This window comes from Carcharhinus amblyrhynchos, chromosome 16, assembly GCF_965287045.1.
Source record: "Carcharhinus amblyrhynchos chromosome 16, sCarAmb.v2.hapA, whole genome shotgun sequence".
Lineage (NCBI taxonomy): Eukaryota > Metazoa > Chordata > Chondrichthyes > Carcharhiniformes > Carcharhinidae > Carcharhinus > Carcharhinus amblyrhynchos.
This window is the reverse complement of record NC_137339.1, coordinates 26,877,073-26,902,128: the sequence shown is the minus strand read 5'-3', so window position 1 is coordinate 26,902,128 and position 25,056 is coordinate 26,877,073. Positions and strand designations below refer to the sequence as shown.

At 41.4% G+C, this 25,056-nt stretch overlaps 1 protein-coding gene across 1 annotated transcript in view; it reads left to right on the top strand.

The window, feature by feature from the left end:
- Window positions 1-25,056, top strand: part of LOC145353652 (sterile alpha motif domain-containing protein 10-like) — a 95,971-nt gene that overhangs the window by 54,958 nt on the left and 15,957 nt on the right. The window contains exon 4 of the mRNA XM_080204419.1: window positions 15,024-15,164. Within this exon, the coding sequence (XP_080060545.1) occupies window positions 15,024-15,164 (141 nt within the window). The remainder of the gene's footprint in view (window positions 1-15,023; window positions 15,165-25,056) is intronic.

Below are 25,056 nucleotides of genomic sequence, written 5' to 3'. Positions count from 1 at the left end.
CAAGAGAATTCTTGATCTGTTTCTAATTCACTGCTAAACACTTAATAATTTAATTTTTCCACCTTTTACTTAAAATCATTGTACTCGCATTCACCTTTTCCAAATCCACACAGCTTAGTATTTTTGTGCATTATCCAAGAAAATGATAAATAAATCTTGGAGTTAGGCTTTAAATGTCAGCTTTTCAACTTAAACACTTAAGGGATTTGGATGATGTACATGGCTAGAGTGTGAAACGTTTTTCATTCTGGTGCCTGGAGACCCATTCCTTCAGCTGCAATAAATATGACTGATCTTTCCCTTCCAGTCATAAGACTTAGACTTACAGCAAAAAGGTGCTAGTGTAGACTGTCTATGCATATTGGTGCTACTGACCTATGATTGGCAATTATACCATAATTGTAGCATAACCAGAGTGAAGCATGCTGTTGAGTAACAAAGAGGACAAAATTTAAGTTCTACAATTGACACTAAACTGTTATTTTTCCTGAATAAAAACAGAAATTGCTGGAAATACTAAACAGGCCAGGTATCATTTGTGATGAGAGGAATAAAATTATCACATCAGGTTGATGACCTTTCGTTAGAACTTTTCCTTTGTTTAATCACTTTGTGCATTCTGAATCTGTTACAGCATGAACATATCTGCCTCTAAGCTTCAGCTTGTTTTCCTGCCTCTGCTTTGTGTCTTCAAGTTCTATATGTCCTTTCCGTACATTTTTCTCTGTAAGGGGCTACAACTAGTGCTGCTATCATTTTAGGGGCGGCGTGGTGGCACAATGGGTATCTCTGCTACCTCACAGCATCAGGGACCCGGGTTCAATTCTGGCCTTGGGTCACTGGCTGTGTCGAGTCTGCGCAATCTCCCCATGTCTACAAGAGTTTCCTCCGGGTGCTCCGGTTTCCTCCCACAGTCCAAAGATGTGCAGGTTAGGTGGATTGGCTAAGCTAAATTGTGTCAGGAGCACTAGCAGGGTAAATACATGGGGCGGAATTCCTCCGCCAAAAATTCCAACTGTCGACTTTGCGTGAAAACTGAGGTAATTCACATTGGTTTTATCAGTGGGAGTTCACAAAAGAATCTCCCACACTCTGTCCACTGCAGAAGCCACCAGCATGAATATCCTTAAATTTCATGGGGCAGGGCCTATTCCCACTGGAGAGGCTGAAATCAGCATGCTGAGCAGGCCCTGTGCATGCACTGATCTGTCAGTGCCGAGATCAGTACACGCGTAGTGGCCCTGCACTGCCAGCCTCCCGATCACGCCTGATTTCTTGGCTCTCATGATCTTCTGGTGAAAGGCTGAATGATATATTTAAATTCATTTAAATGAAGATTTGCATGTGTTTAGTGAACCCGATGCACAGTTGTCTGGGCTCACTTGCATTTTTGGCCTTGCTGGGAGAGGTGCTTTTTGCCAAGGAAAGCAACTGCTCCCTACGAACGGAGAACAGGTGTACTGCCCTCGCCAGTAGAACCAGAGGCCATTGAGGCCCCATGGGGAGGTTGAGTGCAAGAGGTGTGCCAGCCTGGCAATGGTAGCCTGTCACCTCCGTAATGCCCATCATGTGCCTTGTGACTGCTCACCAGGCAGTGGCAGTGGCAGGCCCAGTGGCAGAGGGCAGGTCCTATGGTGTGGGGTCTGAATGGGTGGGGCTTATGGGGCACAGCAGATGCTTGACAGCTCTCTTTCTCTCAATCAGACATCTGCTGTTGCTATTACGCATGTGCAGCATCATAGGTCTGCACATGTGCAATAGCTTCCTCTGCTTTTGCTATTGTGCATGTGCAGACACAGAGGTCTGTGCATGTGCAGTCGTTCCCTCTGCTGCTAGCTGGTGAATTAAGCCCCACCCACTGCCTGTAGCAGCTAGAAATGATCTAGCTGATTTTTTTCATGCACTATGTGCACAAGATTGGGCAAAAAAATCTGCCCAAAAAATGGATCTGCAACTGTCCCATTTTCACCCTGGCTGGACACTTAGAATCATTCTGGTAAAATTCCGCCCAGGTTCAGCAGTGCTAGTCACTCCAATAAATGGTCTAAGTATCTGATGATCAGGATTGTTCCCCAACACTTGATATCTAATCATGTGGTGTTATATCCTGGGGCATAACCATGGTAATACCTTTGTGAACTGGATATTGCAACTTTCACACAAACCCATAATTAAAGAGTGGAATAATTTTGACTTATGTCAATGTTGCAAAGAACGATATTGGATCAGGCACCCAGCCTACACCTCTCCTAATATTATTTCAATTGAACTCAATGTTTTAATCTTTCAATAAGTAGGCTGAAAGCACTTCAACAAAATGAGGCCAGATGCAAATTATTTCATCAGCTTAATTTTATAGAAAGCAAATGAATGTACAAATTAACAACTGTAATTGAATTTTGCTTCCTTCATTAACTTCACTTGAATACCTGAGAAATGTAACAAACCATACTACATTGTTCCATGTTCATAGAATGATAGAATCCCTAAAGTGCAGGAGGAGGCAATTCAGCTCATCAAGCCTACACCGACAACAATCCCACTCAGGCCTTATCCCCGTAACCCAACATATTTACCCTACTAGTCCCCTCGACACTAAGGGGCAATTGCACGGCTAATCAAGCTAACCCACACATCTTTGGGCTCCTATTATCTCATATCTTCTATTATTCTCAAAGTGTATAGGGCTATCTTGACGAAGTCCAGACAAAGTTCAGACTCTTGATATTGCTGGTCAAAGTAGACCATGAACATTAACACTTCTACGAAGCAGTTCACTTATTTTTACCACACATCTCCAATCTCTGGCTTATGGACATTTAAATTCCTCTTTAGCTCAGCAGTGGTAGTGTAGAACTCTGAAGAGTATTTTACATCTATTTGAATCCACATCATCATCCCCAAATCCTTGGTAAATAAATGGTCAATAATTCCTGAAGTTTTATAATAGTAAGCAAAGGTTCTCCATCATCCAAGAGGCAGTTAGATTTGGATATAGTAAAAGGGCAGAGTCCATATCTCCTAAATTTATGTTAGTGACCTTTCTAATCTTTTACACTAATTTTTATAATAGACAGTCCACAATGACTGTGATTTTTTTGGACAGTTGTTTGGCAGTACATAGAGAAGATGCTGGGAGTGTGTCAGCGTTTTCAGTTCACTCAAAGAGTATGTTAATATTATCAGTTATCATGTACACAGGAACAGTCGGGAACAACTGATGTAAATGCAATTTGGAATAATTTTTTAAGGGACATGTAAGTTATTTAGTATGATAAGGGTTTATTTCTTTATGGTTTCCTGAGGGTGGCACAGTGGCACAGTGGTAGGCACTGCTGCCTCACAGTGCCAGAGACCTGGATTCAATTCTGGCCTCGGGTGACTGTCTGGGTGGAGTTTGCATGTTCTCCCCATGTCTGCATGGTTTTTCTCTGGGTGCTCAGGTTTCCTCCCACAGTGAACATTAGGGAGATTAGCAGAGTAAATAAATAAGGTTATGGGAGTAGGACCTTGGTGGGATTGTTGTTAGTCTTCCTTCTGAACTGCAAGGGATTCTATAATTCTATTCTATGATTCATATAATTGATCCACAATGCTCAGCAGAGATCCAAGAATTATAATTTATTCAAAACATAAAATTATAAACCAATGTGTTGGTGATCATTCTATATCCAAATGTCCCCTCAGTAGAGTCAGTAAAATTCTTTCTCACTAACTTTGCAAGTCAGTGACCTCTAATCTGATCATGGAAATTCCCACTAAATCTGGTACTTATACACAAGATCCCATGAGTATAAACGATCTATTCTACCCTGCATTCTTCCGAGATGGCAGACGTTCAAGTCTTTGTTCAATTTTTGATATTCCAACCTTAAGACCTATTAATAGGTTGGCATTATATAATCCCCTTTCAACTCTAAAAATCGATCAAGCTTTCAAGCTGTAAGGCTCCAGGACTTGACAGTTTTCCTGACAGTTTTAATAAAGCAAATCTCCTCCTGTTTATCTCCCCTGTTTAGCTGAGTCCTCTCAGAATCGTTTTCTCATGGTAATCTTCCTTTTACTTCAAATCAGGCAAACATCTCACTGTTGCTGAAAAGGATGAGGACCCATTGTGTGCAGCTCCTATCACCCTCTTTCTCTGCTAAACACTAATTACAAGGTATTAGCCAGAGCTCTTGCCCTCCGTTTGAAGCCCGTTTTGCCAACTATTGTCTCTCCTGATCAATCTGACTCTAATCAGTTGAGTTTTCCAATTTAAGAAGACTATTTAATATTATTTACTCCAAGAACCTTCACCTCTTCAGAAGTTATAATTTCATTAGATGCTGAAAGTGCGTTTGACTGCCTGGAATGAGACTATTTATTGAAAATTTTCAAACAATTTAGTTTTGATCCAGTTTTGATCTCATGGATTAAAATTTGACATTCATCACATGTAGCTTTAGTTCAGACTCATCTTTCATACTCTGCCTGTTTTCCCCGTTCACAGAGGTAGCAGACAGATCTGTCTTTTATCCCCATTTCGTTTTGATGTTGCTATTGAACGACTTGCCATGCTCTTTTGATCTATTAAGGAAGTCATTGGAATTAACAGGGCTGGTTTATGTCATAAGGTCTCTCCTTATACCAACGGTCTTTTGTTGTACATATCTGACTCTTTTGTGTCAATACCCAGAGTTCTTGACACTCTGTTCCAGTTTGGTAAGGTTTCAGGCTACAAACTAAATCTTGAAAATGTTTGCTTTTTCTGAATAATTCTGCTACATTTGACTTTTCCCCGTTAATTTGGCTTCTGATAATTTTACTTACTTGGGAATATCTGTGACACGTGATTTCGGTTTTTTTTTGTTTAATGTCTAACCTCTGTTAGGATGCACAAAACAAGACTTTGTTCATTGGTCAGCACTGAGCCTGCTACTTGACGTCAATTCTGTCAAAATGATGATTTTACCTACATTTTTATATTTATTTCAGACCTCTTCCTAATTTTATTTTTAAAATTCCTGTTTTAAGACATCTATTGATCAGTTGATTTCCTCTTTTATTTGGAATAAACAACACCTTCAAATTTGTAAAATCTTTTTGGATAGACCAAAGGCCGGATTTTCCTATCTCACCTGCAGCTGGGATTCTCCAGTCCCGCTGCACCGAATGGAGATTTGGCTGAAGGTGAAATTTCTCTGTTCTTGCTGGCAATGGCAGTGGGACATGAACAGTCGGAGAATTCCAGCCCCACACTTCAAAGAAACCTTGCTCTGCCAAATGTTTTGCATTAGTATTGGTCTGCCAATATTCATAAGCTTATCCATTGCGTTTGCTTATTTTGAGGCAATGATAGTCTTGTTTGGACAACTATGGAATGTTACTGTTGCCTCCTTGTCCCTCCTGCTTCCTTATTGTATTCAAAGTTACTGTGTGCATTTTTGGGCGCCGCACCTGCGCAAAGATATTTTGGCCTTGGAGGGAGTGCAGAGGAGGTTTACTAGGCTGATACCGGAGTTGACGGGGTTGAGCTATGAGGAGAGGCTGAATAAACTGGGCTTGTACTCGTTAGAGTTTAGAAGAATGAGGGGAGATCTCATTGAGACGTATAAGATGATGAATGGGATGGATAGGATAGAGGTGGAAAGACTCTTCCCACTCAAAAAAGACAGTAGGACTAGGGGGCACAGCCTCAAGATAAAAGGGGGGTGGTTTAGAACGGAGTTGAGGAGGAACTTCTTCACTCAAAGGGTGGTGAATCTCTGGAATTCTCTGCCCGTTGAAGTGGTGGAGGCTGCCTTGCTAAATATTTTTAAGACGCGGGTTGATGGGTTTTTGATAGGAGAGGGGATTAAGTGTTATGGGGAGAGGGCGGGAAAGTGGAACTGAGCCACGACAGATCAGCCATGATCTTATTGAATGGCGGGGCAGGCTCGAAGGGCTGGATGGCCTACTCCTGCTCCTATTTCTTATGTTCTTATGTTCTTATGAATCACTATACACAAAGCAGCATTGCATTGTGCCCTTGTAAAGTATGGTCGCAATTCAGAAACCATTTTGGATTGAAACCTGCTCTTCCTTTTGCTCCAATGCATTCAAATTCATTTTGCTCCACCTTGTCTAATTGATTCCGTGTTCCACCTTTGGTCAAGATTTGGTTTGACATCTTTTAAAGGCCTTTGCCGGCATTTTCTGGCCACACTCGCCCCAAGATCAGAAAATCCTGCCCAAGGTCAATGAACCTTTGCATGTACCCATCCCACGTCACTACGATTCCTATTGTAGACAAAACGGGAAAATTCCACCCAAGCTCTGAAGTACATTTGCTTCTTTTGATTATCCAGTAGGGGAGCATGGTGTTTCCAAATCTCATTTTTTTTAAAATACCGAAAGATTTGCAGTTTCTCCAGTAAACATTTTGTTTCCCTTTCTTCTCCAACTCCTGACACTCCCATTGATCTTTGTTTAGCTGTTAATCCCATTTTCAAGGGCTCTGTTTCATACATTTATGACATTATCCAAAAAAATCTTTAGTTTATCTTTGACCAACATTAAGGGAGTTTGGGAGTCAGACTCAAATTTTCTGGCAGTCCATGGCAGTCAATTCCTTTCACAGTGAATTCGTCACAGCTTTGATTTTTGACAAGGGCCTGTTTCAATTCAATGTTCTTCACCGATTCTTCTTTCGACACCTAGCCTCGCTAGGATGTACTCTGAACTGGATGCTGTCTGTGCAAGATACCATTTAGCTCCTGCAACACTGTTTAATATATTTTTATGTATATCTTGTCCAAGTAATATCATATCCAAGCCTGGCTGCTTTCTGGTCTGCTGGGTTCTCAATATTTTTCATACATGTTTGACATACCTGTTGATATTAACCTAGTTATTGGTATTTTGGGGGTAATGGTTAGCACTGCTGCCTCATAGCACCAGGGACCTGGGTTCAATTCCAGCCTTGGGTCACTGTCTGTGCGGAGTCTGCATGTCCTCTCCATGTCTGCATAATTTCCTCTGGATGCTCCAGTTTTCTCCTACAATCCGAAAGACATGTTGGTTAGATGGATTGGCCATGCTAAATTATCGCTCAGTATACCCGAACAGGCACCGCAGTGTGGCGACTAGGGGATTTTCACAGTAACTTCATTACAGTGTTAATGTAAGCCTAATTATGACACTAATAAATAAACTTTAAAACTTGAATCTCCAACAAGATGGGTAGATTATCACCAGTCAAATGCTTTGGCCTTAACCCCATTGCTTGCATGTTGACTAATTCAATTCAGTTGGAAGTCTCCAGTCTTCCATTTGCAGTGGGTCAAGGAGATGATGACATTTCTTAAATTTGAAAAGATTAAATGTACACAAACCAGCCTCCCACCCATTGACTCCGTCTACACTTCCCACAGCCTCAGAAAAGTAGCCAACATAATTAAGGGCATGCTCTCCTCCCCCTTCTTCTATTGAGAAATTGATACAAATGTCTAAGAACTCATATCAGCTGAATTAAGAGCAGTTTCTTTGCTGATGCCACCAGACTTTGGACTGGACCTACCAAATACTAAACTTATCTTTCTCTACACCCTATCTGTGACTGTAACACTATATTCTGCACCCTTCTTTCCTTCTCTCCTATGTACTCTTTGAAGGGTATGTTTTGTCTGTATAACACACAAGAAACAATATTTTTTACTGTATCCCAATACATATGGCTTATTAATTCAAACCAAATCAAACATGTGTCAGAATTATTGATTAGTAGATTCCACATCGAGTTAAATTCATTTGACCTATCTATATAGAGGAGTTAGATGGCCATCTGACTTTCCTCATCTGTATTTCTGAGAATTTCTTCTTATTATCCTTTGAATGGTAATGTAACTATAGTATCCTATCAGAAGTCTAGCTAATTCAGCACAGGCCACAGATAAAATCCTTAATCCCCTACCGTTCTACATGTAAATCTAAATGGCCTTTGTGTTCGTATAAGTTCGACATTGCATAGGTCTAGACGTTTATTCTATGCTGAGTATATTTTGAATACTTCATTGCATCCACATGTTCCGATGCTCACTGAACTTCAATCAGAAAAATGGAAATGAAAATAAAATATATTTAACATAAATTATTTTCCATCATGAAAAATGAAAAATACATTATCTGGGCTTTTTCAAATTACTAAATTATATCCATAAATTATAACACACTTGTTACATCTTTTTTTTCTTTTTTTTGTTAAGGACAACATGCTGTATGTTTTTGACGTCATTAAAATATATTATTTGTTTTTGTCCCAAGAGATGACTTCCCATTTAGAAAATCATTACTCAGTCCATTACGTTATCCTCTGATAGGTGATTATTATCTCTCAGAGTATTACAAGTCCTTTCAATGTGAAATTAGTAATATGGCAGTAGAAATCCAGCATCAATCTACATAGCTGTCCAAGCCTGCATTTATGCTGTAGGAAGATTCTTGACTGGTTTCAATTCTCTACTCAGGAGAGTGTCTTGTGGATGTGTGATTGATGTGCCCATGTAGAATTCTCCTCTCGTATAACTCAAAATATTTTGACAGTCTCGGTTTCCAGGCTTTTTAGGTACTTGAATAAACTCTGGGTGGTTCTACAACACTTTAGAGGGGTTCCAGGACAGCCTTTCCTCGTGAACTCCTTTCCTCACTTTTTAACACCAAGTCTGACACGACACTGAAGTTGGATATACTACCATGTTGTCTCACACAACTCAGCCTCAAAGTTGTGTAAGGCACTGATTCCAGAGTTGTTAAAGGGAAACCCCAACCCCTCAGCGACTCTAAAATTTCAGTATCAGTATGCACCTCTTTATAGTAAATTCATGGGGGTCATCTTACCGGCTTGTCATTGCCAGTCAAACGGCATGGCAAGCCAGTAAGATTGGCCAAGAGGCAAATAATGGGTTTACACCCGGTTTTTCACCTCTCGCGATGTTACTAGCCCTATTCTGCCAGCGAAATTGTGGGAAGTCGATTTCAATATTCAAAACCTAATTTAAATGTAATTAGTGAGTTCCTGGACACTATTATTTGGGCTCACTTGACCTTTCTTGCTTGCTGGTCATGGTCCTCATTGGTGAGGATCATGCATGGTCCCCACCAATGGGAACCAGACATGATGGCCTCGCTGAGAACAACAGACTTGATTGAAGCCCCCTGGGTAGTTAGAGGCAGGATTGGGCAGTGTCCCTGACACTGCCCATTGAGCACCCTGGCAAATGGAAGGGAGCGGGGCCTGATGTGAGTCAGGGCCTGTTAGAAGAAGGGCTGAAGGAAGGTAAGGGCCATGATGGGGTGAGATGGAGCGGGGAGCTCTGTAGGGGAGGAGGGAAGTGGGAACTCTGCATCAGGGGTGAGAGGCGATCAGCTGGGGCACTGATTAATGGAGGGGAGTTTAGAGGACAATGTCTGGGCTAGTGGGGGTGGGCAGGGTGACAGGAGTACACATAGTGTATATAGTGCACTGGAAGATCAGGGCGCCTGTGTATTGGAATGCGTCCCTAATGTTCAACAGCTGGCTTCCCAATGAGGATAGGCTCCGCTCCTTCCTCCTGCTGGCAATAATCACATCTGGCCTTTTTTTTCAACTAAATGCCATATGATTGCAACTGGTTCCTCACCCAAAAAATGGGCACGATTTTCTTCTGTTTTCACGCTCATTCAGCAATTAGAATCTTTTTGGTAAGATTGTCACCTCCCCCCTCACCTTCCCCTTCTCTTCAGTTTTGCTTCAGTAAAGCAGTACTTATTATGATCAGAATATATAATATGTCAATCCAAGCTGCTGTCAACTACAGATTGGTTATATTTTAAAATTATGATACAAACTATTTGGATCTAAGTTGGCATTTAAGTGGTGTCTTGTTTGGCTGGTGACTACTATCAGAAATTCTCTATAAGCTATTGTCTTGTCAGAACCTTGGTTTAACATCTCATCCAAAAAGACAGCAAGTTCAACAGTGCAGCTGTCTCTAGGTGTCTGCCTAGATTTTTTGTGCTCAATCTCTGGAATAGAACTTGAACCACAACTTTATGATTCAGAGGCTAGAGTGATACAACTGAACCATGGCTATTTCAGAGAGGCAGCCTGTTTAGGGCAAAGTCACTAGACACCCATTTTCAGCTATTGATGGGACCAGCATGGAATAAAAGCCAATCCATTGTGCCCTGACCAATATTTTTCTCTCAAACAAGATCACCGCAAACCAATTCTCTATTGCCCTTTATAGGGGCCAGCTGTGGGTTAACTGGCTGGCTACCTCTGTTTCCTACATTACAACAGACTTCTCTTTGAAGTAAACATCCAAATCATTCATAAGGATTGGTGAGACAATAATGTGGGTTCTTTATTTGAAGATAAAACAATATACAGACAATATTCGCTGGGAAGCTAAGAACAATGCATCTGATCTCTACCATTTGCATGCTGATTGACTATGATAGGGAGAAAGCAAGTACCAAAGCAACGGTTCACATCATGAGCAGCCAACAACAGAGGTCAGAGAGATAGGTACAGCAGTCTAACCAACCAAGAGTGTGTACCAAATATCATCATGACAAGGTGCATAAAATATCTAGCAAAGCAATACAGTCAGATAAAGGAGCCAGAGACACACAAAGCCAACCAACACTCAGCCTGGTAAATATCAAAGAATACATTAAGCTCCACCAACAAGGCAGTGATTTACCTGTGAAAATTGCAGCAGACTTCACAAGTGAAAGCAAACGGTGAAGAACAGAGTTTGTTTCAGGCATCTGCTAAGAGCTGTTACTAGATGGATTACTTCTTAGCTCAGAGTGCATTATTTTGACTCCTGAGAAGCTGCATTGATAGACTCAGTCCTGGTTGTGCATTCTGCTCACAGTGAGAACCTCCAAGCTCTGTTAGTTAATTTCTGTTTATGCTTAAATTTCACAGCAGATAGAATTTTGCAATTTAAGCTCTCCCAAATTTGACAAAAGCTTACTGGGATGATATGCCTGCAGGCTGGAGGAAGGCACAATCCCAAATTGGAGGTGTGTGTAAAATCCCTAAAAATCTGTAGAATCCTTACATACAAAGGATCTTGATGATTATTTCACTTTCGAAACAACTCTGCTCTTTTGTTGCGTATAAAGATTGAGGTTTGAATTTTTTTAATTGTGTCTTCTAAAAACGCGCCACCACCCTGCTATGTTCTGCATCTCTTTGATGGAAACAAACCAATCATGCAGAAGGATTGATGAAACAATAATATTGTCTCTTTATTTGAAACTACATACAAATAATTTCCACTACAAAGCTAAGTATAAGTGTGGTAAATCTAGGGCAGGATTTTCTGGCTGCGCTCACCCCAAAACTGGAAAATTCTATCTGAGGTCAACAAACCTTTGCATGGTCCGACCTCTGCCCACTATAATTCCCATGGTGGGTGGGATGGGAAAATCCCCCCTTTAATCTTTACCCTGCTGTTTGCAGACTGATCACAAGTCATGGGATGACTACACCACATTTTGTGCCAATGTGGTAGTGATTAAAAGCAGGTTAAGATGTGCTCTTTTAACGATATATTTGCATATCATATCACAACAGTTACTACACTGCAGACATACGTCATTGGCAGTAAGGTGCTTTGAGGCAATCTGAGGATGTGAAAGCTGTTATACAAATGCAAATTTTTTTTTTCTTGTGCGTTCCTCCTTTAATATACCACTGCCTCACCACAGGGACAAGACAGAGATTAGGAATTTAGTGGGTGGATGATTGAGAAGTTAGAAATGCTGGAAAACAGTTGGAGGTGTACGTCAAGCAAATGTGGGAATGTCAGATCTGCCATGATCCTATTGAATGGTGAAGCAGGTGCAAGGGGCCAAAAGGCCTACTCCTGTTCTTATTTTCAACCATCTTATGGTCTAAGAAGATTCATTGATGTGAAAAAGCATATTATGTTTGTTATTCTGAAAATAAATTGTACTGATTGAATTATGTAAACATGATCCTTACTGCTATTTTATATGCTCACCTTACTGCAAAGTAAAACAGCTTCCCAATTCATATCTAACACTGACCAAATCTCACCAAATGGTTGCTCATCGGCCTTCAGAAAGACTGGGGAAACATGCATGCAAGAAACATGAATATCCTATTCAGGTCACTCAGACATCATTGTTATAATGCCTGCTTATACTGTCATTTAAGTGGCTTGGCTTCCATAGAAGTACAGCATTCAGAACATTTACAAAAGTGATTGATGTTACTGAAGCTGGAAAGACCCAAATTTGTAACTCAACATTGCTTATGGTAATATGCATATAACTTTTTATATTTTCTCCATTACAGGACAGGTTTTGTGCAACTGAAAATCTTCATACCTTTGTACAAAATTTTGTAAAAAGTTGGCAAAGGCCTTTGCTTTGCTGAATCTGATAAGTGGTTCCAGATAAAAGGCTACGGGCCTGATTTTACCATTTTCATTCTAAGTGTTGAATCTGGGCGCATTTCAAATCCGACTTGGAAATCTGCTTTCAGGCGCCCCCGTACACACTGAGTCTGAAAAAAAATCACGAGTCTGAATCGCGCTGTGGGAGGGGCTTATCGCGCCTGGAACGATCGGAGCTCTGAAATACGCAGTTAGAAAAAAATTTGAAAAAGCATGCCTGTGTCACATCGTTCCCACGCTGTAGAAAGCGGAGAAACTGGCCCAAGACCGAAAAGCAGGAGCAATGACCCCCACAGACATCACTCTCCCCCTTATCCACCCACCACCCACCCCCCCCGCTACCCAGACCGATCGAGACCACCTGCCTCCTTCCCCGACATTGATCACCTCAGATTGGCTGTGGACCCTCCCCACCTCACCCAGCAAAGATCCATCTGGCCTCCCCCACCGCCACCCCCCCCCCCCCCCCCCCCCCCCCCCCCCCCCCCCCCCCCCCCCCCACCCCACCGCCGCACCAGATTCCCACCAGTGACCGATCAGGTCTCCCCCCCCAGCCACCAGAGATACATTTCAGCCGCCTCCCTTGCCCCACCCCGAGAATGATCTGGCCTCACTCCCTGCTCCCCCGCCAACCAGACAATGATAGGGCCTCCCCACACCGATCTGAGTCAGACTGCTGTTTAGAAACTCTGAACTCACCTCTTCAGAAGCTGGAGCATCCGAAACAGACTTTTATTCAGCATGTTCATTTTGGCATGATTTCGGATTGGCGAATGAGGTGGTAAAGGGGGAAATGCTGATAAAGTTAGGCGGGCAGTTCATTAATTCAATTTCAATGCACGCAAATGCATTTAAATCGTCATTGCACCCGTTTTGGGTCCGATTTGGAATTGTGGCCATTCCCGGGTCTCGGTAAAGTGGCCATCTGCGCAGACAGGGGTACGGATCGCGTTAATGGCCTCACACCCAAGTTTATCATGTTTTCGCGCCCTTCGCAATAGTAAAATCAGGCCCTACGTTTCCACTTTTGAACCTTGCTGGAACACAATCCCATTTAAAGCACTGCTTGGCCAGCTAAAAAAGACGCCTTACAGAAATATTAGGTGGCCGAAATACCGACCCAACACTTCTTTTGATATTGATCTCCTGCTGCTTTCACTTAACTCACTGAAATTTCCTGACAAGCTCAGCCAAGGGTGTTGACTTTTGGCCACCCTTTACCCAGGTTATTTTTAACCACAACCAGCCTGAAGTGTATCGGGATTGCTATTTCATTTTGCTTTGACTGCCTTCGAAGTGTGTCACTCTCCAAATAATTGTTGCAAAATGTTGGAAATAATGCCTCTGAAATTCAGCAGATATGAATACAGAAGTGAAATACTGTGGAATAAGCACAGAAAATACTGGTGGAAGGTCACTGACTTGAAATGATAACTCTGTTTCTTTCTCATGGATGCTCCCAGGCCTGCTGAGTATTTATTGCCAGCACTTTCAACAGATACTAATATTTTATTTAATTTTATCCACAGGTTAGGATCTTGGAAGAGAAATTGAAATGTTATTTGTGATACGCTCCTTTTGGAGTAATGAGATGCTGAGCAACAAACCAAATGTGTGAACAGTTTGGTATCCTAGAATGGTTTCATTTTTATTCTGGTGCTCATTAATGGCAGGTTTATATTGACAGGACTGTATAGATGTCGGTATAAGTCACTGCAAGGACATGTTCTGTCATTCTGAAGGAAATTGAATTGATTCCTGTCTTCTTTACTAGATTAAAATGCCTCAAGGCAAGGACAGTATGTCTGAGTGAATAAGTAGCTGATGAAACACAGCAGAACACTCGCTCATGTCAGAGCTATTATTCATGACGTCTTGATGGTTTAATTCACTTATTGAATAATTACTCCATTTATATTTACAATACAGTATTTTCTTGTTATGCAATTGTGTATTGTGTAGGGTGCCACAGTGGCACAGTGGTTAGCACTGCTGCCTCACAGCACCAGGGACCCAGGTTCAAATCCCAGCTTGGGTCACTGCCTATGCAGAGTTTGCATGTTCTCCCCGTGTCTGCATGGGTTTCCTCCAGGTGCTCCAGTTCCTTCCCACAGTCCGAAAGATGTGCTGGTTAGGTGCGTTGACCATGCTAAATTCTTCCTCAGTGTACCCGAATAGGCACATGAGTGTGGCGACGAGGGGATTTTCACTGTAACTTAATTGCAGTGTTAATGTAAGCCAACTTGTGACACCACTAAAAAATAAATAAAATGGTGTTTTTTTTTGGATTTCCCATGGGGGTTCTTGCAGTACTTAATATATCGGCATTATTAAGCAAATAAAACTTCATTCAGTGAAAACATAGGGGATTTTCACATCAAATTCATTGTGGTGTTAATGTAAGCCTACTTTTGCCATTAATAACTAAACTTTAAACTTTAAAACTTTAAACTTTATGACATTTTCTAGCTTGTATGCCACAATTGCTTTATATCATGCAGACAGTAAAAAAATGGATTTAACAATGAAGAGAAAATCTCTAAAATCTACAAATTCCAGATTTTAAAAAAAAATTCCTTTTCTCAGGTCGGGCACTGCTCAGGCTAAATGGCGAAAAGCTGGAACGTATGGGAATATTGCAAGAAGGCCAGAGGCAAGAGGTACTCCAGCAGGTTCTTCAGCTGCAGGTACGAGAGGAAGTGAGAAACCTACAACTACTTAGACAAGGTAAAACTGGTTCCACAGAGCAAAACGATCATCTGTACATTGCGCATTCTGTTTTTGTAGTTAAATTAATGAGATCCCTAGCAGGTTTTGAGAGCCAATGATCCTGCTACTTAAAATCACCTTTGGTTGCCTTGGCATGAAATTCAAATAATGCAGCATTTTCAAATTACATCACACAGAGGTTGTTCAATAGTACAGAACTTAAGTATTGTTGAAAAAAGAGGACTATTTTGTCAAAGCTATTAACCTTGCACTCATCAGGATGATTTACAAGAATACCAACATAAAGGAAATCAACAAAATTATATTCTTTGAGAAGAGACTGCTGATTCATTGGCAAGTGGACTCTAATTGGTAGAGGTGTTGCCATGGAGAATGCACCAGTGGATGGTGACTGACAGTTCACTGCCAAACACTGTTTGAAATTCAAGCCAGGCAGATTGACTCTGATTGGTGAAGGCATTGTCCTGAAGAATGAAGCAGGAAATGGCTGTCATTGCTTTGTTTAGCTGGAACAGGCGCAATGTGTATACATGTTCTTTCTAGCTGTGAAGAACAGTGTCCTGTGTAATAATACATGTAGCTTCCAGGACACGCAAATTTACCACATTGTGAATTCAACGGACAATCTTAAATTGGATGTTAGCATAATTATTAGGACACTGAGGGCTATTTAGCAAACGTCCAATTGCAGAATCACATCTGATGTTGGGCACAGTGTTTAAGTTTTGCAAACACGGGCTGGTTCGGCTGAGGTTTAAAAGTTGCCATTTAAGAACAGCAGAAAGGACATGCTGTTTGATGATGTAATTCTCCAGTTTTTGGACATTTGGCCTAGCACCATGTGCCACGTTCCTTTTTTGTGTGATGGCAGGATGTATTTTTGGCTTGATGGCAGCATCCTACTGGTGGAGAATACCGCTTGTGTTGCCACTGCATAGTAGCAGAGTGAAGCTTTGAGTGTTGCTCAAATCTTGAGTAATCTAAGGTCGAGTGGGCAGTTTTCAAGGCAGAAAGTGAAAGCCTTAGGACCATTCATGGGTTTGCATGGCATACAGTTTGAAATTTGAGACATTCTTCCTATCATACAAATGAAGAATGTGGTATATGAATTTCAGCACAATGCGATGCTAGATATGTAAGCTATAAGTCCTAATGACTCATGGATTATTTCAAATAGCATGTCTCTTCTACTGTTCACAACAGGGAAGGTACAGATTGTACCTAACCAGCCTGTGCTTGCAAAACTCAAAACACATTGTCCCTCATTCGATGTGATTCTCTGATTGGACAAAATTTGCTAAGTAATCCTCAGTGTGTTCAATAATGATACTGACAGCCAATTTAAGATTGTCACTCAGGTCCATTTGTGTGGACTGAAGGCTCCATATAATAATATGGAGACAGAAAGAAAGAACAGGTACACACATTGCACTTGTTTCACCTAAGAAAAATAAGTGACAGCTGTTCACTGGTTCATTCCTCAGGGCAATATCTTCACCAATAAAAGTCAAGCTACATGGTTTAAATTTCAAGCAATGCTTGGCGATTAACTGTCAGTCACCATCAACTGGTGCACTGTCCATGGCAATGCCTCTATCAACTAGAGTCCCTTTGCCAACCAATCAGCACTTTTTCCTTGTACAGTATAAGTTTGTTGTTTTCCATTATATTGGTATTTTTGCAAGTTGCCCTAGATGAGAGTGAGATCAAAGGCTTTGACAAAATATGTCTATTTTATCAATACTACACAGAATTTCGAAAATACTGTTTTCTATTTTACTTGATGAATACTTATGGGCTTGCATAACATTTCTCACCATTATTTTAACTAGAGTGTTACCTCATTTAAATGTTTAGGTTAGTCCTCTGTAAAAAAAAAAGCACAGGAATGAAGTTAGATGGTTGTCAAGTAATATCATAAATTATCATTTAAATTCTAACATTATAATAAACCATTTGAATTTTAACTGAGAAATATAATAATGATTAATGAGCTTTATTCAGATTATATCAATGATTACTCTAGGCTGACCCACAAATGTACAGTGAATCTGCAGTTATATTGTAAAACTTCAAAAACTAATTAATGGATCTTCTAAGGATTTTGCAGGATACATTGGTGTATTGGTTTATGAAGCACTTTTGTGAAAACAAAAAAATTGTCTGGTCAATGATCAAGTTTCATTTAAATGAGATTTTCCAGTTTCTAAAGCAATAATTGAAAATAATGCAAATTTGTTGCAGGATAAAATTGTCCACAGATAGGAATCAGTCCAAAAAAGATGGTCGGAATTCTCCAGCCATTCACGTCAGCGGGATTCTCCTATCCCGCCGGCAGTGCACCCCTGCCCCTGGGTTTCCTGCTGGTGTGGTGTGATGTTAGTGGAGCTGATTGACAGCAGCTGGACCAGGAAATCTTGCTGCTGACAAACAACGCGCCACCTCCTGCCAGCGGGAAAAACATGACTGGGAGGCCAGAGAATCTTGCCCAATATATTTAGATGGAATGTGGGGATTATAAAGTCCTAAATGTCTCAATTCCTGTAAGAGTTACTGATTTACTGTAAGAATTTTTACACTTCATTGAATAAATTTAATGCATCGGGGTGTGCAGCGACTGTTTAAGCTTTTCAACAACTTATTACCATCGCCCAGCTTTGAGTGATCAAGAGCTTTTGTTTAATGCTATGCCTTAATTGCAGTATTTGGATCAGACGTGGTCTATGAGTCCCAACTACCTAATCCATAAAACCCTTGTGACTCACTTCCTCTTTGTGCATATATTTCATATATTTGTATTTTCTAGTCCAAAACAAGTATAATAAGCAAGCATCTAAAAAAAGATAATTTGCAGAATATTTGAAAAGTAAATTTAATGAAAGCAGGAAAATAGCAATCAGTTTAGAAAGGATTTATATCAAATTAGAATAATTTATTTTCAATGCAATCTTGATACATATATCTGAAGATATGAACATTAAGTAATACAACATGGAGAAATTTATTGAACAAGATCATGTGAAAGAATAATATTAGTATTTAATGCATTTGTTTGATTTTCCTCCTATTTGTCGAGACGGAGAAGTGTCATACTATTTTTTAATATCATCCATCACATTTCAACTACAAAGTACATTGAATATAGAAAGCATTTGTATGAGTTTTCGCAATCAATTTTCTCATAATTGCCTGTTAATAACTCCACGTCAGAGAAATGGATGCCTTGCATTGTAACTATTTTTCTATCTCTGTGGAACCCCATGTAATAAGCACAAATCATTGTTCATGTTCTGCTTTCATAGCCTCACAATTGCCCTCATTCATGTTTAATAACATAGAGTGGAATCCTTCCATTTTTCTGCAGAGTGTTGCAGTGGGTGGGAAATGTGGCATTGAAGCCATCAATCCAGGTCTGATGCAAAAAAAACTCCAAAGGTGAAGGTCCCACGATGTCAGGGCCCACTTCACTAGCAGTTTAACTTTGTAAAGATTGGGGCTCTGTTTTTAAAAGCTATCCAAAATTGAAAAAAAGATGAAAACATAACAACCACCCCCCATACACCCCACACACCCCTCACCATGGAAGGCATCCCCGGCACTTCCCAGGCAATGCCAGGTGTACATCGTTGGAGATCTTTTCCCTAATATGAATGGATAATATAATGGGTGCATGGATTATCAGGTGTCCATGCTATTGCACAATCAATTGTAGAAACATTCTATGATCTCTTCACCTAGGCTACGTTTTCCCAACTGACTTTTCCAGTTGATACGTGGATTAAAAATGATTGTCATTGTGCCTTTCTGTCAAGCACCTGTTATTTCTTCCTTTATGCTCCCTCTTACCATGAGGTTACCGTTATGGGGCCTGTTCACAACTCTCATAGTGACACTTGCCTTTGTCATTTCTCATCTCTACCCAAACCTTTTCCACAGCTTTGTCTCCTGAACTGAAATCATCCCTCTCTATGGTGCAAATACCATCATTAACTAACAGAACCACCCCTCCACCTTTTCCTCACTTCCTGTCCTTTCTAAATACCCTGTACCCTTTAATATTCAGGTCTCAAGTCATGTTCTTCTACCCCATGTCTCTGAAATGGCTATCAAATCATATTTATATATTTCTCTGCGTGCTCTCAGTTTTATTCTTTTTATAACCTTTAATCTCATGTGTTGATTTACTGCTAAATTTGTACTCTCTAACCCTTCCTGTCATGGTCTGTTTTTCATTTCCTGTAATAATTTCTTTCTCATTTGCCATGTCTCTGCTCCCTGATTTTTCTTCCCAAATTTGATCTTTTGCCCCCACTAGTTTATCATAGAATCCCTACGGTACAGAAAGAGGCCATTTGGCCCATCAAATCTGCACTGACCACAATCCCACCCAGGCCCTACCCCCACATATTTTACTACTCCACGCATCTCAGGACACTAAGGGGCAATTTTAGCATGGCCAATCAACCTAACCCACACATCTTTGGGCTGTGGGAGAAAACCGGAGCACCCAGAGGAAACCCACAAGGAGAATGTGCAATCTCCACACAGACAATGACCCGAGCCAGGAATCGAACCCAGGTCCTTGGAGCTGTGAAGCAGCAGTGCTAACCAATGTGCTACTGTGCCACTATTTAGTTTAAAATCCTCTTTGCTTCCCTAGTTGTCTGGCTTGCAAGAACAGTTGTCCCAATGATACAGATTCCATTTTCCCTAGTGCTGGTGCCCCATGACCAGAACTCACTTTTCCTAAACTAGTCTTTGAGCTATGTTTCAATCTTCCAAATGTTATTTGTCGGCTGCATGTGGCTAAGTTAATAATTCAAGGTTGTGACTTTTGATGTTCTGTTTCTTAATTTGGTGCCAAGCTCCTCATACTGACTATGCAGAACTTCCTTCTTTGTCCTAACTGTGTCATTAGTACCTACATTTTTATTTTATTTTTTATTAGTCACAAGTAGGCTTAAATTAACATTGCAATGAAGCTATTGTGAAAATCCTCTAGTCACCACACTCCGGCGCCTGTGCTGGTACACTGAGGGAGAATTTAGCATGGCCAGTGCATCTAATCAACATGTCTTTTGGACTGTGGGAGGCAATCAGAGCAGCTGGAGAAAACCCATGCAGACACAGGGAGAACGAGCAAACTCCACACAGACAGCAACCCAAGCTGGGAATCAAACCTGGGTCTCTGGCGCTATGAGGCAGCATTGCCAACCACTGTGCCACCATGCTACTCTGCATGGTCCACAATGACTGAATCCTTCCATTCCCTCTCTGCAAGTTCCTCACCAGCCCTAAGCAGATGTCCTGAAAGCCACTGGGCAGACAACACAGCCACCTAGAATAATGCACTTTGCTGCAGGAAGTAGTGTCAACCCCTCTGACGATACTATCCCCTATTACAACTGCATTCATGGTAACTTGCCCTGCTTGAGTGGTTTCCTGTACCATGATACCCTGGCTGGTTAGCTCATCCATCCTGCAGCCCCAAACAAACTAACAAAAAACCTCAAATCATTTGGATAATTTTGGTTCCCTCATCTGAAAAATGATCATTGAATCCCTACAGTGCAGCAGGAGGCCATTCAGCCCATCAAGCCTACACTGGCAACAATCCCATTCAGGCCTTATCCCCGTAACCCCACGTATTTATTTACCTTGCTAATCCTCTGACACGAAGGGGCAATTTACCATGCCCAATCAACCTAATATAACATTGGTCATAGTTTAATTAGCAGCAGTTCAGAGAATGTTCATTCCTGGGATGAAGGGCTTATCTTATAAAGAAAGCTTGAACAGGAAACTCGGTGTTCTGAAGAATGAGGGTGACCTTATTGAAACATGTAAGATCCTGACGGAATTTGACTGGGTGGATACCAGACGGATCTTTCCTCTTGTGGAAGAGGCCAAAACTAAACAACACAATTTAGAAGGAGAAGGCGAGGGAGAAAGAATTCTCTCAAAGGATCAATGGCAATTCTCCTCTGTGAAGAGCTGTTTTAAAACAGTGAGGATGTTAATGTTACGTAAGGCTGAACATTTGGGCCACTGTTTAGGGTGATGAGAGTCTACTTTTTTTAAAATGCATTCTGAAATATTTTACTGATGTTAGGTGGCCATATCATTTGGCGTATTTTGGTGCATGAATAAGGATGGCAAGTATAATCGGAAAGTAGATGTGTTTGCACAGCGACTATTAAAATGCTTGTGGGCAATTACTAGGTTGTGATCAATTATCTGCTTTGATAGCACCGTTGTGCCAAAGCCAATTACCAGTTTTTGAAGCTCACCTTCAGTCTTTGTTTACATAGGGAGTGGGATACCACTTGAGAAGGAGTCATGGGTTAAATAATTCTGAAGTGCTGAAGGACTGTACTTGTCTGACTCATCCATAAATTTGCTCCATTTTAATTACGACCTGCAATCATGCATCTTCAGCACACCAACCGCAGCAAGCATTTTCAATCTAGGTTCACTCAACTGAGACAAATCAGTGGCTTTTCTGCATATGTGTGCCCCCATTTCTATACCTTTGAGACATTGGTCCATTACCACAGTCCAGTTATCCATTATCTGATAAGGTGCTGTTGGATAGGGTTAGTGATCCCACTCTTGCAGCATGGGCAGTGCTCAAAGAGAACATGGGCCAGAGAATTGACACTGTGTGATTTTGTATTCCTGACTTACTACATGGCTCCCCATGGGGAAAGCAGGGTAACTGAACCTAACCTCTTTGTTCAGTGCTTTTGTATTTATTTTCTAAAGTGCCTATTTAAATAATTGGAAAATTAATGGTGCCAGATATTTAATTCCATGCACAAAAAGTAAATCTTCTCCCAAAAATGCTTCTGACATAGGGGTCCGCATTCTTCGGGGTGGCATTTGGGGTGGTGATGGTGAGTTGCCAGTTTGATCTGCCACACCAGGACATTTGTATAGATTATGGGTGAGATTTAGTGGGCCCAGAAGGGTATTAGCCTGATTTGCATGAAATTAAGTTAATTAAAATGTCATTATATGGCTTTATGCCGTAACACCCAGCCACATGGAATGCTTTCCCCAGCGGCATGGTGTCACGCCAGCGCGAGTCACCACTGATTATTGAAAATAGAAACCAGTCAAGATGACCACGCTGGGGGTGTGGACATGCTTAGAAGACCAAGGGGTTGAGGGCCAAATCTGGGCATTGCCCCCGGCACATGGTAGTTCCCCCTGGCATTAGAGGGCAGTGCCAGGTGACAGTGCTAAGGGGTACTGACGTGGACACTGCCAGGGGGTTTACCCCCACTGCTAGGGGGGTGTTATGTATTTGGGGAGTTACTGTGAGTGACTTGGCCCATTTAAAACAACAGTCACTTAATGTCATTGAGATCTCCATACTGCAGCCACAGTCAACACAACAATTAAACTGGCAATGAGGCAGGATCAAGAAAACATGGAAAAAGAAAAACAGGACTTTTTTTCTCTTTTTTTAATAAAAATGGCAAGAAACCCAGAGGTCAGAGAGGATCCATGACAGGGACCAAATCTGTAAGGTGCCAGTAGCCAGCAATGATACAACTTCCGACCGGTGAACTAAGTGAGTAAACCCCAGTCAGCAGTCCCCATGCACATGGCCAGTGGGATGGGAAATGGAAGCTATGGAGCTCACACATAGTTAGTGAGAAGAACAAAAACCCATCCACTAGTCATTATAGGGTGTCTCTTCTGGAAATTCAGTTAATTCCTCCAATTATTGACTTAGCTAAACAAGAAAAGGGAAGCCGCTGAGAGGAATACTGCATAGTTCTCCTGAACCTGTGAGGAAAATAGCAGGTCACTTTGGGGCGTAAGCTCTTTTGATGAGGAAATTGAATGTTGAAGCTCTGGTGCAGAGATGTTCCGATATTATTTACAAGCAAATAAAATTCCACTGGAACCCATAGTCCCAACTTTCTCAGCACTATTAGAAGTAAAGACTAACCTACTCCACAGTTTGGTCCAGCCAGAGAAGCCCAGTACCAAAACTCTTAAGGAATTGGTGAAAGCCCTCGAGGAACATAAGCGAGTTATTGCAGAATGGCTCAGTTATTATGGAAGAAACCAATTACAGGTTGAGAATGTTTCACAGTTTGTGGGCACCTTGAAGAACCTCATTGAATCTTGTGAGCTTGGTGAATCCTTGGATGATGCCCTGCGAGACCATTTGGCTTGTGCTTTAAGAAATTAAGCATTCCAGCAACACCTTAAGGTTAGCCTTAAGGTTAAGAAAAGCTTTGGAAATTGCAGTCCCAATGGAGCTCACAGCTGGAGAGGCTTTACAGTTGGAAACCGGCACGAGAGTCCAGAAGATGGGCACCATCCAGAGGAAGTATACCCGACTGCAGACATGCCACCGATGTACCAGAGTGGGCCATTCACCAGCTGACTGTTGAAGCAAGGACAGCCAGTGCAAGAATTGTGGCAAGATTGGCCATATTATAAGAGGTTGTTGGAAGGGATCAGGGTTCCCTGAACAGAGTAATCAGAAAAAGAATGAGAAATAAGACACATTCAGAATTTATAACATGACTGAGGAGAATGACAGCAGTCAGAAAGAGGCGTTTTAGGAGTCTGATGAAGAGCCCAGATTGAACATGTTATGGTTCCAGAGGAATCACATTGATTTTGGTTTGTCCCTGCACTGAGTGGACAACCGGTCAAAATGGAAGTTGACATAGGTGCCACCATATCTTTACTCTCTTGAGATCATCAATAGAAATTAAAGCATCTTTTGTTAAAGCCAGTAAATGTGATCTTAAAAATAGATATGGCAGAAATTGTGCCATAGAAAGGCTATATCATTGTCAAGGTGGAGTTGAGTGGACAAATGGCAAAACTGCCTCTCCATGTGGTCTGGCTCCCTTTGGACGATCTTGGCTAAAAAGATCAAGCTGGACTGTGCGTTGTAAACTGATTGGTCAACACCAAACCCGACCTACAGCACATCCTTAACAGATTTAAGAGTGTCTACGAAGGAGCACTTGGAGTGCAATTAAAACTCAAAATCAATAATTTTCACTGGCACAGGATAAGGGTAGTGAGCACACACCACCTTGCATTCCCAACCTGGCTGGCTCCATTGCAGAGGTAGGTATCTCATGCATCTCACTTCCCCCCGCCTACAAAATTTTCAAGGAATCAGGCACCCATCTGTATGATATATGGTTCTTAGCCCCCTCAGAGAACTTATAAAGCATAATCTGGATTCAGAAACCTTTTGATAGATAACTTTAAAATATCTTACCCATGCCTCTTCCATGCCCCCTCATACCCATTCCACACACCCCATGCTTTCTCCATGCCCTCCATGGTCTCTCTATGCACCATGCACTTTCATGCCCTCTATGCCCCCTCATCCAGTGTGCACTGTGTGCAGAACCAATGAATTGCAGAGTAACAATGGCGAGTCTTGAAATGCTGTGTGAAAAAAACAGCCATTCAGGGATCTGTTTTGAAAAGCAAACTGCTGTTCTTATGACCCTGTGAAAGTATCAATCAGACAAGAACTATTTATGGGAAGAGCAATAGTGAGGCCGTGCTCTATATGTACAATGAAGCATTAGGAGTAATCAGATCATGATGTCATTCAGGCCAAAATGAAGTTTGCTTTTAAAACTTGGACTGTGCATATCCGGTGTGTTATTGCTGTTGTTGTTGTTTTTTCTCTTCCCACACCTAACGACACACAAGGCAGACTTTCATCTGTTCCCATAGCAGGATCTTTCCTGGAACAGATCGCTAGCCTGTTGCAAGGGCTTATACTTTGCGGGATTCAACTCTATATCAAACATGGCTAACCAGGAGTCTCTCTTGCTCTTATTGCCTGCTATTGGCATGTGTTGGAAGGATTTTGCAGGTTGATGCTCAA